General features: G+C 45.2%; 1 protein-coding gene across 1 annotated transcript in view; it reads left to right on the top strand.

Annotated features, from left to right (window-relative positions):
• The window catches only part of tiam2a (TIAM Rac1 associated GEF 2a), a 45,542-nt gene extending 29,798 nt beyond the window's left edge, over positions 1 to 15,744 (top strand). The window contains exons 15-26 of the mRNA XM_079216998.1: positions 3,161 to 3,400; positions 5,245 to 5,313; positions 5,985 to 6,110; positions 6,883 to 6,991; positions 8,876 to 9,055; positions 9,328 to 9,446; positions 10,364 to 10,472; positions 10,864 to 10,922; positions 11,047 to 11,149; positions 11,398 to 11,491; positions 12,986 to 13,140; positions 13,740 to 15,744. Coding sequence (XP_079073124.1) covers positions 3,161 to 3,400; positions 5,245 to 5,313; positions 5,985 to 6,110; positions 6,883 to 6,991; positions 8,876 to 9,055; positions 9,328 to 9,446; positions 10,364 to 10,472; positions 10,864 to 10,922; positions 11,047 to 11,149; positions 11,398 to 11,491; positions 12,986 to 13,140; positions 13,740 to 14,458 — 2,082 coding nt within the window. The 3' untranslated portion in view covers positions 14,459 to 15,744. The remainder of the gene's footprint in view (positions 1 to 3,160; positions 3,401 to 5,244; positions 5,314 to 5,984; positions 6,111 to 6,882; positions 6,992 to 8,875; positions 9,056 to 9,327; positions 9,447 to 10,363; positions 10,473 to 10,863; positions 10,923 to 11,046; positions 11,150 to 11,397; positions 11,492 to 12,985; positions 13,141 to 13,739) is intronic.
• Positions 15,745 to 17,331: the final 1,587 nt, after the last annotated feature.

Here is a 17,331-nt window from a genome sequence, read left to right as displayed (position 1 = left end):
TTTTTTTTTGGGGATGCGGTTTATTTTCATTATGAGGTGGAGGCAGTATAGGTTAAGCTTCTATTTCATGGTCATTTCTTTGACCAGTTTGGAATGAAACTGAGTGGATTTAAAGAAATGAAGAATGGCACTTGACAGGAAAGGAACCGACTTTGGTGATGACACCCTTTTGCTTTGACATCAATGCAAGGAAACCGAGTAGACGGAGACAAAAATGACTCGACAGCCTCTCACTTCATTTTTTTTTTTTTTTTTTTACCTGCAAAGGTTGACAAATAGACCTCTTTTCCAAATTGACTTAAGGGCATACTTGGCCAGAAGAGATGGAAACAAAATCCAGAGCTGTCAGCTGTCAGAGAGAAAACCTGAATAGGAATTCGCAGCAGCGCTGTCGGCTCCACTCGTCTTTCCTGGCGCCCCCGGGCTTTTCTCCCACCTCCACCGGCTCCTGTCCTCGGCTCTTAATTGGTTATTTGGGCTAGCTGTCAGGCTGTGTTGGTGGGATTGTTGTGAGGCAATTGCAATTCCTGAGTCATGATCGTGTGTGTGTGTGTGTGTGTGTGTGTGTGTGTGTACCCCCTCCCCACCCTGCTCTCTCGTTTCTTGTCACGCTCCAATGCAGGTGTCTGCCATTTAGTGTTGATGAAAATCGTACCTAGTTAGGAAGCTGTGTGGTTTTCCGTGTGTGTGTGTGCGCGTACAGTCAAATGAAGCATTTCCGCTCTTTTCTTCAGCAGCTGTGTGGCGCCTCCATCATCTCATTCGTGTGCGAACATGAGACGCGAGGGTGTGATTAGAATTAACTCTGCATTTGAGTGGCGGCGTGTGCCACCGGGTAGCCCGCCCTCCTGAAATAAACGGCATATATGGCGGTTATCTCTCCCCGTCTGGAGCGACCAGTGGGCTCTCTGATGAAGATGTTCCTCTGATGTCCTTAACATCTGCGTTGCCTTCACGTAATCTCTCGCCTGCCCGCTTTGTGCAGTTTCCCCAGAGTGTGTATCGGTGGATGAAGGCTGACGGGCGCGGTCTGTGGCAGCAAGATCAGTGTCTTTAACTCAAATCCACTTTTTTATATCTTTATTTAAAAGGTACCATGTACAGTTAAAACATAAATGTCACCATTTGATGCACTGTACCAGATTTTAGCTACAGCTAATTCGCATCTGTAGTCCCTTGACAGACCATAACAAACATAAAACAAGAGCAAACAGTACAGGATAAAAGACACAATACAACATTATATGTGGGCAGAAGGGCACACAATACAAAGCTACAGCACATTAAGAATAAGTAATAAAAAACGTTAAAAGTAGGTAATACAAACTCAATGAGTACAGCTCTGACCAGCTTTCAACAGATTTTTATTTTAATTTTAAAAGTGCTGATAGAGCTGCAGCTCGTCACCACGTTTATTGTCAGTGTGCGTTAACGTGTACAGGTGTGTGCGTTAACGTGTACAGGTGTGTCCGTTGGGAGTGTACATGCGTGTGCCGCGCGCTCTCCAATCAGAACACATCAAGTCCCCTCATAATCATCATCCCACATTCAAAGTGTGGAGCGCTGCTGTGGGCGGTGGATCACTTGAGAGAGGTTTAGCCCAGACATGCATGCCCCCCCCCCCCCACCGCCCCCCCTCCTTCAGTCTGCCACTCTCTCTCAGTCTTTACTGCAGCGTTGGAGGGCCGTCTCTGGAGTGACCATGCTATAATGAGCGAGCTGATGAGTCGCAGGCTTATTAATGGAAGCCTTGATTGTCTGTGGGCTCCCTGGGAGTGGATGGGGATACGGGTGGGGGGGTGTTATGGGTGGCAGCTCACACCAGTTTCAGGGCTGAACGACTGAGACGAGCTTTCACACGCTGCTCGGCAAAGTGCGTACGTGTGCGTATCGATGCCTGCGGTGTGTCGGAATGAAGGGCGCATCGATCCACGCGCATTGCTGTACAGCCTGTATTCGAGATGAACTCCCACACATACGCACACAAGAAGGCGGAGAGTGCCGAGCGGCTGTTTTTGCCGTCCCACCGGCGTGACTGGCACTTATGAGCCTCTGCTGACTCTAGTGACTCGCCACTGATTATAATTCTACATTGTTTGGAATAAGGACGGCTGGTCCATCGTGAGGCTATTTTTGAGAATAGAAATCGCATCACAATTGATGGCTTGCGCAGTGCAGTCGATACTGTAGGTTCGGTTGATGGAGTCGTGCTCGGGGGAGCTTGTCGGCTCAGAAATTAGGATGGATTTTGATCGTGTGGGAACATTTACTCCAGTGCTTGAAAAGCATGCCCCCATAGAGTGGCAACCGCGGTGTAATACAGAGAAGAGGGACTGATAATGGTTCATTTCTTTTGCCACAGTTGCTCTCAGACTACAAAGTCTTACCCGCCACAGGCAGACTTCGCAGTATGGTGCCTACGGCGGATGTTAATTTCCCTACCGCAGGCAATACAGTCCAATAAAGCGATGCGGATTAGCTGTTTCTGTTGAGCACCTCATGCTGAGTGGTTCACGGGGTTCCACCTATCACAGAAGTGCAACGCAGGCTGAGGGTACCTCTGCTTTTTTTGTGAATGAGCTGAGGTTTTATCAGCTAAATTTAGAAAATGAGGTTTCCAACCCCGCCCTCCCATCCACAATACACTACATCACTATTACAAACTAATGCGAGACCTCTTGGGATCTTCGGGCATGTCCCATTTTCTGGAATTGATGTGACACAAAGCTGCATAACTGTCCGTTATGGGTTTAAAAGAATAATGTAATGTGATATAATACTATCTGTCGGGATATCCAGTTAGTCCTTCAGATGCACTGTATAGTCTTTGATGCAAAGCCAATTAGCATAGACTGCATAACTAAACCTCCACAACGCTCTTAGTACACCCAGGAGAATCACTGGTATAATCAGTGCAGAATTATATACGTCATTATTTTTTACAGCTACTGTGAAGTTGAAATCATTCATGGTGAATCGTGAAATGGAGCGGTAAAAGATATGATTTTTCATTTGAATAGATGCTTGAGAACATGTTCTGTGCAGATACCTGGATGTGTGTGCATGCGATGCAGTTTCTTAGAACAAGTGTGATCCTTAGTTTATCTTCCCTGAGCCGCCTAGCCTAAATACACCCCTCTCTCTCTGTCGCCCCCTACAGAGCGTGGACACAGTGTGCACGCTCTACCAGTCCTTCCAGGAAGGGGCGGGCTCTGGCTCTGGCTCTGGGGGTTTGATGGACAACACCAAGGAACCTCCTGCGAGGCAGGGAGGGGAGTTGGGGTCGGTTCCCACGCGAGAGGCCACCCTGCTCAGACCCTGCCCCAGGCACATGAGTGCCACCGAGAGGTTACGCAAGGTCATCCAGGAGCTGGTGGACACGGAGAAGTCCTACGTCAAGGTGAGCCCACACAGCTTTTCCACTGCTGTCATACTATAATTGAAAGGTTTCAAGTTGAGTTTATTTTACCTTTTTGTTATAAAATAATATTATTTGTATGCCTCCACGCCAGCCCGTGGCCACAGGCCTTGTGTTTTTGGATTGTTCGTCTGTCTGTCTTTCCATCCAGGCCATTTGCCTGCAGGGAATTTCTTCAAATTTGGCATAAACGTCCACATTGAGAACCCATAATTTGGCATAAGCGTCCACCTGGACTCAATTGAGTGGATTAGATTGTTGTGGCCAAAGGTCACTGGGGACTCACAAAACACAGTCTGGCAATAACACCAAAATGCATATGCAAATTATGACAATTTCACACAAATATTTAGAGTGTTGACCTTTGGGACAGACATGGATATAAATTGCAACTCGACTGGTTGGTTGAGGCGTCCGACCTTGAGGCGGTAATAGTTTCAAATTATGTGATTTCTTTTTTTTTGGGTCTTGGTAGAAAAAAAGAAAATTAACTTCTGGCTGGACTACTCATGTTTTTTTATTGGACAATCTATCATGCAAAAATAAATTAAGCATTATTGCTGCCAAGTCCTTCAAGGAAAAATAAAAGGTAATTTTGTTGAGAATCTTGTCGTGAATCTTATCATCTAACTTTCAAATCTGTGTGATAAATCTGTGTCAAGAGCTAGCAGCCAGATAGCTTAGCATGAAGACTGGAAAGGTTGAACTGTGTTACATTATTAAGTGAACAAAAATCTGCCGATCATCGTCTCTAAAGCTCAACAACTAACACTGTAATCCTTCTTTTTTGTTCAAAAACTGAGGCGTAAAAACAAGGTATGGTTCTGAAATAGGCTTGGACATGACAAAAATGTGTTGTAAAACAACACATTGTTGTTCTCACACTTAATTAGTTGTGCAAATGGAAAAATAGGAAGATATAGCATGTTAATTAGTGATGGTGCTCATATCCTTTGGACAGAGCTAGTTTCCCCTCAGTCTTTATGCTACGCTAAATTAACCGGCTGCTGATTCCAGCTCCATGTTTGACACACAGCTATGAAGGTGACATCGATCCAAGAACTTGTGTATTTCTCAAAACGCTGAACCTTTCCTTTTTTAAATATAAGATATTATGTTTGAAGTGACATGGGACGTACAAAAAAGAAAAAGAAATGAAACAGAAGCTGTTTTTTTCCCAGTAACAGCTCCTCTTCTTCCTCCTCCTCCTCCTCCTCCTCCACCTCCTGTCTCGCCTTATTTATCTTCTTTCCGTTCAATCATTCTGTTGCCCTAATGTTTTCCAGTGTGACCTTTCCCTCCCTGACGCACATCAAGGAGCCACATTCATGATCTTCTTGACTCTACAACACTTGTCATGTCTGGCACTTTTCCCCCTTCTCCTCATTTTTCATTAAGTCCTTTTCCCCACGCACCCCTCCTCCTCTTCAACTTGCCGTTGATTTGTAATTGAGTGAGGAGATCGTCTTCCCACAGTGCCTTGAGGCAGGCCTGCTCGCCTGTATCCATGCTCCACTTGCGACTGAGGTAGTGTGGGGAGGGGAGGAGGAGGAGGAGGAGGAGGAGGAAAAGATCATAAATCAACCTAATGAGAATATCTCCACTGATACCAAGACGAGCTACAGCCACATTAAAGTAGTAGGGAGAGAAGATGGAGGAATGAGATGAGTGGCTGTGGCAAGGAGACAATTGGAGGTTATAAAGGGAGAAATAAGTCGTGATTTGATGATGAAAGGGATTTAAAAGGACAGGCGGTTGAAGGGATCATGTTAACTATTGCTGTTTAATTCCTTGTCTCTGACCTTCCTCTCCCTCTTTGTGCGTAGGACCTGGCCTGTTTGTTCGAGATCTACCTGAAACCCCTGCAGAATGAAACCTTCCTCACACTGGACGAGGTAGGTGGTGTGTGTGTGTGTGAGAGAGTGTGTGTGAAGTATGGTAAACATTAGGAGAGGTGTCCAGAGGCGCGTCCTTGGAGGTGGAGAGGCTAGAGGCTACACAGTGTTTATTACTTGGAGGTGATATGGATGGACTCTGCATCTCCCTCATTACCACTGTGACTGGCTGGAGGACACATCAGCATCCCTTTACTCTGACCTTCCAGCTGGGACAAACCAATAAATGCTAGTTTAAGATTAAACTCACACAAAGCAGAACAGGTTATTTCTTTTCTTTTCCTCCCTCCAATCTCCTTAGATTAAGTTGCTATTGCGTGCTCCTCTGCAGCATGGTAATGACATCAGTATTGCAGTTTCGTCAGGATCGACCTCAAACACAGGACGGCTCTCTAAGGCCACACTGGTCGATAGGCCACTGAGCAGTGGGGCGAATTAAAATGCCATTATGGGACAGTGGCACGTGTCCAGACACAAAATGGACAAGAGCATGAAATCTTGGATCTTATTTTTTTTTTTTCACGTAGCCTCATATTCCTTCCTTCTCCCCCTTCCACTCTTTTCTCCCCCCTTTTCCTGTAATGCACCCTTATCCACCGTCCCACAATTCCATACTACCTCCTTCATTTCTCCACCTCCTTTATCCCACTACTCATGTTCTCCTCCCCCAGATGGAGAGTCTGTTTGGCAGCCTGCCAGAGATGCTGGACTTCCAGAGGGTCTTTCTACAGACTATGGAGGAGAGGATCGCCTCTTCGCCTGATTTCAGCACTCTGGAGACCCCCTCACAATTCAAGGTGAGACACACACACACACACACACAGGGACATATCACCTTATTGATTAAACGTCAAAAGCTTCAGTATGTATTGAATCCATATGAGTATACAGAACAGCATTATTCTCAAACAGGTGATTTTCATCCAATATTCCAAAGAAAGGTATGATCTTTGAGACTGGGGCATCCCCGGATGATTTGCTGTCTATTGATCGAAAGCAAAGGTTCACAGGTTGGATTGTGTGAGCTGCTGAAAGCCAGTAACCATGTGTGTCAAATAATTTCCCAGTTTGTGTTTACTGAGCCACGGATCTTCCCGCTAATTCCAGTCAATCTAATTGCTCTCATTGTGAGAAAATAGTTTTTTCCTGTAGAAGTGGAAAGAAAAGTCACCAAGCGAATGAGTCTCCAGAATCAGAAAAACAGAGAGCAATACCGTCTTTGAAAAGAGAGACAGGTGATGCTTTTACCTCCCTGACCCTGATGGTGTTTTTCGGGAAAAGGAACGCTCTTGTACTGTATCTTAGCTCACATCTGAGAATACAGGCCGGCACTCTATCGTGAACTCCAGAGGTGAGGCGAGAGGGAGCGCACGGAGAGGCCGTTTGGTTCGTCTCCCCCCGAGAGAGAGGGAGGACAGAGTGGTTCGGTCATGACTTCACATGTTCGCACTCTTTCATCCCTTCCCTCTGTACTCATTTGGCTTCGTGTGACATCGCTCTCTCTCTCGCCCGTCTGTGTGTGACCCTCAGCCCCCCGCCTCTGTTTTCATTCTCTCTCTCGGTCGACAGAAGCTGCTGTTTTCTCTCGGGGGGTCGTTCCTCTACTACGCCGACCACTTCAAGCTCTACAGCGGCTTCTGTGCCAACCACATCAAGGTCCAGAAGGTCCTGGAGAGAGGTACAGAACACACACCTAAACACGCAAAGAATTCAGCCTGAATACACGCCTGCTGCGCCGCATACATTGTGCAGACACGTACTGATTCGAGCTGCTGAATTCGGCTTCGTTGCACCTACGTTGCATCAGAGTCGCCTCTCGGCACCCGCTGTTGAAGGGTTGGCCTCGTATTTTTGGAAACAAATCAATCATGTACCAAAGTAATGTCGAAAGCGAGGTGAGTGGTGCCCTTTACAGTTCACTGCGAGCCCTTTTCCATCTCCGTCGTCGTGCAGCAAAATCCACAATTTCTCCTTTTTTGGTTTTTGGTTTCAACGCTGTTTTACGAGCAGATGAAGCTTAAACAAAGACATGCATTTATTAGTACACAGAGTTTGGATAACCTTGTCCACGCGGACCGTTGGAACCTTACAACAGAGCCCTAATAATTCCTAAGTTGATTCATGCCTGCTGCGACGCCGGCCCCTTCTGCCACGATTTGGGAACGCTGCCCAGTGCAGAGAGAAATATAAGAAGATTGGCTTTGTTGCTAGCATTGGTAGAGGGGTGGGGACGATGGGGTTGGGCAAATTGCCCCCCAGTGCTGCTTAAATCTGCCCCATTACTAGAATTGCATGGGCTATTCCTCGAAGTAAGCAACAGGATGGATATTTAATAGGATTAGCAGAAGAAAAACACTCAGAAAATAGTCCCTGATGGTCAGAATTACCTAGAGGAGAATAAAGTGCGGTAAATACGGTTATCAAAGCAATACCGATGCATGGAAGAGTTTTCTGCAGCGTTGAATATTTAAGTTCATGAACATTTTTGTTTAATCATATTTTAATGCCACCATAGATAGATCAAACTTTATATTAGCTCATATATATTGCATTATATAAGCATGAACACATGCGTTTTTTTACGGTAAAGAATATTGCCCATCCTCTTCTTGGCATAGTGATTATTCTTCAGTCTTGAAGTCTGTGGCCGGAGCCGACTCAGCACAAAATGGCTCCAAGTGAAGGGAAAAGATACCAGCTGCAAAGTGTTGCACATACAGAGTTCATGTACCCTATTCTTTTAACCAAAGCTTTAAATGGTGTGGTGAACTGTAACACACAAGCTAATATTATGTGTATATATAGAGCAACATGTAGCGCAGTAATTGCGCAGTACAGATAAGAATAGCCAAGTATAACAAGGGGGACAGTTGCACATTCCACACACACAGTATATAGTTGGCTCAGCGTGGTCACAGCCAGCTGATCCAAGGACACAGAGAAGAAATCTGTGGGAGTTTGTCAACCCTTAAAGCAATTATATGCCGGTCTCTCCCATTATCATTGCCCCCGCCTCGCTTTCCCATCATGCCAAGGGCCCTGGGTTGCCTTAGTTTCTCTGTTTATTTGTCGACTCGTTAATTGCAAGCCAATTACTCTGGGAGGTGTCGATGCAGCTGCCTGTCTGCGGCTGGGAGTGCTATAATTAATACTTTAATGGCCCCCCTCAGTAAGCGTCGTGGAGGCACGCTGCTCGGGGGAAATGTCATCACCTTTACAGACGGCTCAGTCGTTCTGTATTACACCTGTCATTTCACACGATGCTTTTGGCTTCGCCGCAAACTAAGGAGTCCCAACTCGATCGTTTTCACCAGACGGCTTTAGTTTTTGAGTAACTCTTCACGGCTCCGCTAGATGCATTTTTTTTCTTTTGACTTTCGCCACGAGAAAACCGCTAGTTTTCAATTTATTACGCTATTCAGAGGCGATGGAGTTAGTGTGATGGATGCATTAGCAGATGTTTCCGGTCACGGCGCGCTGGAGAAGCCGACACTACCCCCTGCTGGAGACGGCGACCAAGACGATCAGCTATTAATTCGGTATACGCGCGTGTGTTTTTCAGCTAAGACGGATCAGACCTTCAAGGAATTCCTGGATGCGAGGAACCCCACCAAGCAGCACTCCTCCACCCTGGAGTCCTACCTGATTAAACCGGTTCAGAGGGTCCTCAAGTATCCCCTGCTGCTCAGGGAGCTGGTCTCCCTCACTGACGCTGACAGCGAGGAGCACTACCACCTTACCCGTAAGGAGACACACACACACACACACACACACACACACACACACACACACACACACACACACACACACACAAGGATGTGCTATAAATATGGGCCATATTCACACTTGTCAGTTCAGTGTCTTGTTTTCATGCTATCACGCCTGCGAGCATTAAGTGGCAGCTTTCTCATGCACAATGCACACACACACAACGTGCAAATAGAAGCTGCTACTGTAATGCAATGCATCAACATATACGGTCATGGATTGATCGTCCTGTTCTCGTCCCCGCAGAGGCTCTGAGAGCCATGGAGAAGGTGGCCAGCCACATCAACGAGATGCAGAAGATCTACGAGGATTACGGCTGCGTGTTCGATCAGCTAGTTACTGAGCAGACTGGCCACGATAAAGAGGTAGAGACACGTTTCAGAATCAGATTTAGGCTAGTCGAGCATAGTCAATGGATTTAAACATGGATTTTCCAGGACTAATGCTGCAAAAATACAGTGCTTATCACAATGAGTTTAAGCTGCCTCCCCCCAGTGAACTATCTTCTTTGCATTGCCTCGAGGGATCCAATACATTCATACATTAGCCTCCTCACGTTTTTCAGGAAGGTCGTATTTAATCAGACACCTGAATATTTCTTCAATCAATTACAATATACATTTAACGGACATAACCATCTCACAAGGAACGCTAGCTCAGGTCACTTAATACCTCCAACCCCTAGAATAAACCTCCTCAAACATACAGTTATTTTTCGTGCAATTACTGCTTGGAATTCACTACCTCCTCATATTACTCATACTGGTCATTCAAAAAACAATGAAAGGCGCACCTCAGGACATCAATCACTTGACGTTTTCCTTTGCTTTTTATTCATCTGATTTTCTTGTATAAATTATGGTTGAACTGCACTACTGTACTATTTTTATTCTGTTTGTATCACGTTATGTTTTGCACGTTTTTGTATGTATTTTGTCCTTTCTGTGGACCCCAGGAAGATAAGGCGTCAGCTAATGGGGATCCAGTAAATAAACTAAACTAAACATTGATGGGCTATTTAGTTAGAAACCACTGCAGTATACATATTCAAAAATAAGGTTGTCTAGGGCGCTACGTACTGCTCTCAAAACCTACAAAAAAATGACAAAAAGTGATAGTTGTCAACATGGTTTGCTTGAAAATCGCCTTTCACGTTGTGTAAAAACATTAGTTTGCATCATCTGTGGAGCGTCATTGATATAGATACTTATTATTTGGCGTGGTAATCTTGCGTCTCCCCCTCTGCTGTTTTCTGAGAGCGTCTCCTGTGTGTCTCTCTCAGGTCACAGAGATTTCTATGGGCGAGTTTCTCATGCATTCCTCGGTGGTCTGGCTCAACCCGCATTCATCGCTGGGCCGCATGAGGAAGGATCCCGAAATGACCGTGTTTGGTGAGTCTGCAGTTTTTGTTGTTGCATTCTGGGAAAATGCATCTCCTTCTTTTCCCCGCCCTCCACTGGCATTCCCATCAAACTCCACCCAATGTTACGTCTCGATGTCTTGGGCGTAGATGACCACAAACAAGGGCATTTTGTATTTTAATCGTGGATGTTTGCAGTTCAAGTTTAATCGGCACAAATCTGTGGAGCCCCACCGATCTGTGTCTGCATCTGTGCTCAAACGCATTTCACTGAATCTCAATATTCATAGCTGGAGTATTGATGTGTGCTTTAAGGCTTCAAGCTGGCATAAAACGCTTCTGTGGGTTGCACTCCAGTCGCTTTCCCCCCCAAGAGGCATCCGCAGTCAAAACTGAGACGCTGATGTGTTCTCTTTCACCAGTGTTCAAGAAAGCGGTGATATTGGTCTACAGGGAAAACAACAAGCTGAAGAAGAAGATGGTAAGCATTGTTTCTGCTGCGCTCATTTACTCTCGCATGCCACAAATGTGGCGTCTTTGTTGTGAAACTTAACATTTTCCTCTCTCTTCCCTTCCCCACGTGGCATTCTCTGTGCGATGACCAGGCCAACTCTCGTTCAGCGCTTTCTCACGGAGACTCAGACCCCTTTAAGTTCCGTTGGCTCATACCGCTTTCTTCGCTGCAGGTCAGACTGGGAAATACTGCAGGTGAGAGGCTGGCACAGGATCCCATGAAATAAATCACTCACAAAGTACATCTACTAAATCTTGTTGTTCTCTCTCCCCCTTCATATTTCCCCACACAAAAGCCCTAAGCTCATTCTACACACCCCTCTTCTGGCATTTATACTCCGCTCCCTCCCTCCCTGCCTCCCTCCTTATCTCATTCTGAAACCGTAAACCATATTTGGACTGTGTGATTAAAAGCATCCCCTTTTATTGCCTCACTCTCCCAGGAACAGGCACAGAAAGCAGCTGCATCTGGGAGCTGATCCACTCCAGGTCCGAAGTGGAAGGCAGACCAGAGACGGTCTTCCAGCTGTGCAGCAGGTCAGAGATGAAACTTCCAGGTGGAATCAGTGATGATTAATGTCGGTATGCATTCATGCATTCATGCATTCCAGAGCCTTTTGCACCCATCACACATACAAGAGTTAGGGGATTGTTATGCGTCTGACCTGAGTCATTCTATTTTTGGGTTCTCCGTCGGAAGGCCATATCTCAGGAACACCTGGTGGGAATTTTCTTCAAATGTGGCACAACATTCCACCGGGACTTGATGATGAACTGATGTAGATTTTGGTGTTCAAAGGTCAAGGTCACCGTGACCTCAAGTCCGTCTCATCCTCATGAACGCAATATTTCAGGAACATCTTGTCGGAGTTTCCTTATATTTGGCATAAACGACCACTTTGTGCAGATTTTGGAGGTCACAAAAAAGAACTCAAGAATTCATATGTGAATTATCACAATTCGTACAAATATTTAACAGGATAAAATGACAAAGTGATTACATTTTTAACACACATGGATGTAAATTACAACATCACCTGTTGCCAAAGGCATGTAATTCTACTTTAAAGGATAATTAAGGTGTATAAAAGGTTTGGTCTTATATTGGATTATTTTCAATCATTTCTATTGATTATGATAACATTGAACTCCTTAAAATAATGCTGAGTTCTGCCCTAAAGAATTACAAGCATCCAGACAAGTAAACAATTTAACCAGATTATCTCACCCACTTTATAGGCACTTTAGGCAAAAATCCACGGATGTAAGGTAAATTGAGTGGATGCTCATTTAAATAGTCAATAATCAGTTTCACAGTTCGACAGAAGCATGATAAATGTTTTTTTTAAGTGCAACATTTCTGGAAATACGCCTTTTCTCTCTATGCTCATATCTGTGCGTTCAACATGAAGCTCTGGCCAGCAGCCGCTTAGCTTAGCATAAAGACTAGAAACAGGGGAAGCAGCTCAGAATGAGCCCAACGGCATCTTTAAAGCCTACTAATTAACATCATATAGCTTGTTTTTAGAATTTGGGTTTTGTAAACATGAAACAAAAGGTCTTTGTGCTTAGCTCATTGGCTACAGCTGCATATTCAACAGGCAAAAATGAGATGGGTTTCATCTGTCAAACTATGGAATGATTTAAAATACTTGTAAACAATACAGTGTATTTGGACTAGAAATTACAAAGGTTTATTTTGTCCCCTATTCACGTAGCATTCTTTTTAAATATTTAGTTCAATAATGTCATGGTCGGTAGAGTACAGTAAACAGTTGAGCCTGTTTGTTCCTGCTGCTGTTGCCTTAGCGTGTAACAATACATTACATGGGATGTAGTCGCAGTGAGACCTGTGACCCCGTTGCTAAGTCTCGTGACACCTCGTGAAATTGGGATCACTCCTAATGAATTACTTCGCCCATTTCCCCGGAGAGCCTCGATGGAACCGTCCAATCCCCTTAATCTATATTTAGCGTCTGAAATCAAGTTTGCGTCGCCTCTGCTCACGCTACTGTTCTGTGTCCTCTCCAGCGTGGTAGAGAACAAGGTCAACATCATCAAGGTGGTCCGCTCCATCCTCAGGGAGAACGTGAGGAGGAACACGAGGAGCGAGGACCCGCTGGAGAGGAGCTGCAAGGAGCGACTGGTCCCTCTGCGCGGCACCTTGCCCTCCACCGTCAAGCTAGGTGAGCGTTCAGAAAACACTCTGAGGACAAACTTATTTCTATGTAGGAGATAATGCTTTCAATTACCGTAAAAGTCGGGTTACAAGCCGCTCCTACCTCCGGTCAGTGTCCTGCTGTAGCAAGCTAGGAGCAGCACTAGCTAGCGCTGCTGCTAGCTCCCCTTACCTGCTGCTAGCTCCCCGCTGCTGCTGCTACTGCCCGCGTCCCCTCTGCCCAAGTCGGGTGTCGAGCCGGGGCTGGTCCCGCTACCTTCGGTGGTTGTCGGGGAGCTAGCGGAAGTTAGCGGAGAGCGAGCGGAAGTTAGCGGGGAACTAGCATGAGCGCCACAGCGGGGAGCATGTGTAACCCGACTTTTACGGTATAGAGCTATGGATACAACTTGAGATGTTTTTCTTATTCAAACATGTCCATGTAGGTCAGAGGAGTGATTGTTCCTAACTTGTAGTTGGCATGACACAGTTGAGGATTTTTAGAGGCTAAGTATTTATAGTAAAAAAACATTAGAGATTATCGTGTCTCACTTTTTAGGTCAGGAAATGCTAGAGGGTTTCGCTCCGATAAAAGGCATTTCTGACTCCCATCTCCTCGTTGGTTGCCAGGTTCCACCAGGGCTTCCTGGTTGTGCAAGCAGCCACTTGGAGATCTCTCCACCCAGGCCGGGAACCCCAAGCCTGGGCCGGGGCCGGACTCGGACGAGGGGAGCCTGAGCAGCGGGACCTACAGTTTGTCCGGGGCTCCTCCGGCGTGCACCTCCTCCGAGTCGCATGTCCTCCTCGTCCAGCAGAGCTGGTCTCAGACACCTGGGTCCAACTCGTCAAACTCGCAACCGCGCTCCGCCTCCGCCGTGAAGGAGTCCGACATTTTAAGTGACGAGGACGATGACGGTTTTAGCGAAGGGGGCACCAGGAGGAGCAGCGGAGACAGCAGTTCCCCGACCAGCGCCATCGAGGCTCAGTTCCTCCAACTTAAACTGTCCGAGGACGGAGCGCCGGCTCCCTGCGTTCAGCCCGAGAGAGTCGGGGACACGCCAGAGACCCAACCCAAACTGATGCGCGGACACTTCGGTGCGGTTAAGAGGAAAAGCAGCAGTGTGAGGAAGAGCCAGGGCGCACTGCTGAACATGAAGGCGCACAGCAGGTCACTGGACAGCCAGACGGACGCAGCGGCGGCGACGGCGTCGCCGTTGGTCGTGGACCTCAACACGCTGCTGGAGAGAGAGTTCAGCGTCCAAAGTCTGACTTCTGTAGTGAATGAAGACTGCTTCTATGAACCGGCTGAGGGCTGTGCCACAGATGCTGGAAATGCCACCTCCTCATAGGGGACAGAGCAGAACTACACTGGAACAGGGGCCACACGTTCATGGTTATGAAGTGAAGGCCCATGTGTCATGAGAGGGGAAAGTGGGCTCTACCAGCGGGGCTTTGAGCCACACACCTGCCTCCTTAACGTCGGGTGTAAATGATCTGATGGAAGCCTATTGGCCGACACTCAGTTGCTCTCCCTAGAGAGGCGATTTCTGTGTCAATGATATAAGAAAAAAGTACTGATGCGTTAAAGCGATTTCCCCTCTGCTCTCCGAGCGTTGCCTACGTCTGAGTGATGTATTCCATCCTATTTTCTCCTGCAGCTCAAGCCAATCGGCATTTTTTATTTGATTTTTTTTTTTTTCCCCAGTCCCTCAAGTCAATTGTCCACATTGCATATAGAGCCATGTCAAGATACTGAGGTTTCTGCAGGAAGCCCCACTGGTGCTGAGGCAGGCTTTCACACAGAGGTCACAGGTCACAGAGCCAAACACTGTCAGGTCCCCTCTCTATACGTTGCAAAGTATGAAATGAGTGAGGGCTATTGCATGATATAATAATAATAATAATAACGTCCACCCAAAGAGCCGTGGCTGATGTTCGCCTAAACAAGCAGGAAAGACACTTTCACAACCAAGCTTTTTTTGTGCACTAAAGTACAATGTTTGCCGATATATTTGAACTATTTTCTATCTGTACAGGTTTTAATGTAATTAATGCCGTTTTTCTTTTTTATTTATTAATAGGTTTTACTATGTACAGTGTAGCTTGGCAAACTTACTTTTTTTGAGTGAAGGCTTGAACCGTTGACTAAATATTTGATCCATTAGTAAATACAAAAGATGCAATACCGCTTGAGTTTTACTCCATTTTAAATGTTGCCTCCTGGATTTCGGTAGTCTTTCCCTTTTTTTTTTAATTGCAATTTCTAGTGTTTTGAGGTCTTGCTGCTTCATTGAACGATTTAAACTGCAATAATGTTTAAAACCCAATGTTTCTTTTCATGTTCGTGCCCTGTATATATCATATTTTCTATCTTTTGAAACATGTATGTATTCTCGCATACATACTTGACACTGTACAGGTAAGACAAAAGGCAGGAATCGGCAATAAATGCAGCTGATATTTTTGTAAAAATCTTTTGTTTGCCATATCCTAAAATACCTGTTGAGGTACGACAAAGAAGGCAAAGTAGTTACACATTCTTTACCTTCTCAACTTTACCATGCCTTTAATGCTAGAATACCAATGAATGTGAATGCCCCATTCTTATGGAATTGTTTTATAAATAAATATTTTATCTGTGTATGACGCCTGGAGAGCAGTGCTTTCAACTTACCCTTCAAAGTGTGTCAGCTCAGTTTGTATGCTTCTTTATGTTCTCGTGACGGGTGAAGCAGCGCTGGGACGTCGGGGTCTTGGTTCCTGATTAGCTGTCATAAGAAATGCAGGTATTGGAAGAAAAGGTATATCCTCGATAGAATACAAAGAATCTGACAAAAGTGGGACACCGTTATTCGAAGAAAGCGCTTTACTTTAAAGCGAGCTTCCTGTTGGAACATGTTCAGTTGGCTGAGCACGTTTAGCGTCCAATTTGTTTTTCTTTACCTTATTTTCTTTCATATTAAAACTTGAGGACTGAAATGACCCAAATGATCAATTAAAGGATTTTTACGAGTTAATTTTCCCTACTTATCGACATGGCTGAATAGTTTCAGCTTTAATGTGAAACAGCTGCTGACACGTTGGCACTACATTATATTACATGAGGTGCTACCCAACTAGGAGGGGAATGGAATTTAATTATGGCGCTGAAAGCGAGATGTGAAATGTAACATTTGCTGTATGGCAGCAAATATGGACATGATTGCCAATTATTTGATAATGTTAAATCAATTGGTAATATTTGGGATACTATTTTATGACTTTCAACATACTAACTTTTTCCCTGTTTAAATAATAATGAACCAATCATCTGGTATGAGGAAGTAGTTTTGGCTCGACTGAGGCTGCAGGGCTGGACGCTGAAGTGTTAAGTATAGTTATTTATATTTTTTTTATGGATGGTAGTACTTAAATGTTCTCTATTCAACATTCAGACCATTAACATGGCAGCAAACAATGATTTGCTTTGAATATATCGAGTGGAGTAATGTCTGCCTGCACGGTGAATGAAGTCACTCTCCCTCCTTACATGCTTTAATCCAAGTCTCTCTTGCATAGCTGGGCCGGCCTGCATGCCTTTTAGTGCACGTGAGCGTGCACGTGAGCGTGCACCACTGGCTCGCTCATGGCCGTGTACTAGACCGCTCTCAGAAGGTTGGTTACTTCTGACGTCAACGCAGAAGCGTAGCGCCGTTCCCCTCATGTAACACTGAGCCTGTCCGCACTGTTGCCATGGTTTGCACTGTTAGCATTAGTAGCCGCGAGCCGTCGCCATGTTGATAGCCATCGAGAGGCAATATGCTCCTTTAACCTTAGAACACTAAAGTTAAACATAGTAACGCCATCACTGTACCTGATAAAATATACTTCTCATCAAAATATATAAAAATACAAGGCAAATTGAAGTACTCTTATTGTATTTTACCCTATAGAACTAGACCCTAAAAAAGGCTAAAAAAATGGGTGAAACATTTGGGAATCGTCACTAAACATGATTAAAAATATAAGTAATGGAGCTCCTGGGACATAAGAGGCTTGTCCGGTGAAGAAACCGTAACCACAATCGCTCGGGTAAAAATCACCTGACGTTAGTGTTCTATAGTTAATTAGATATTATACAGACAAATATCTTAACTAGCTACTGAGCAAGTGTATATCATCAGTGCCTAATTACTGGTTGTGTCTGGATGGTAACCTATAGATTGCAAATCCCATTTTTTAA

This window comes from Taurulus bubalis (genome assembly GCF_910589615.1).
Source record: "Taurulus bubalis genome assembly, chromosome: 4".
In the NCBI taxonomy this organism is placed as follows: domain Eukaryota; kingdom Metazoa; phylum Chordata; class Actinopteri; order Perciformes; family Cottidae; genus Taurulus; species Taurulus bubalis.
This window is presented reverse-complemented; position numbering and strand designations above follow the sequence as displayed.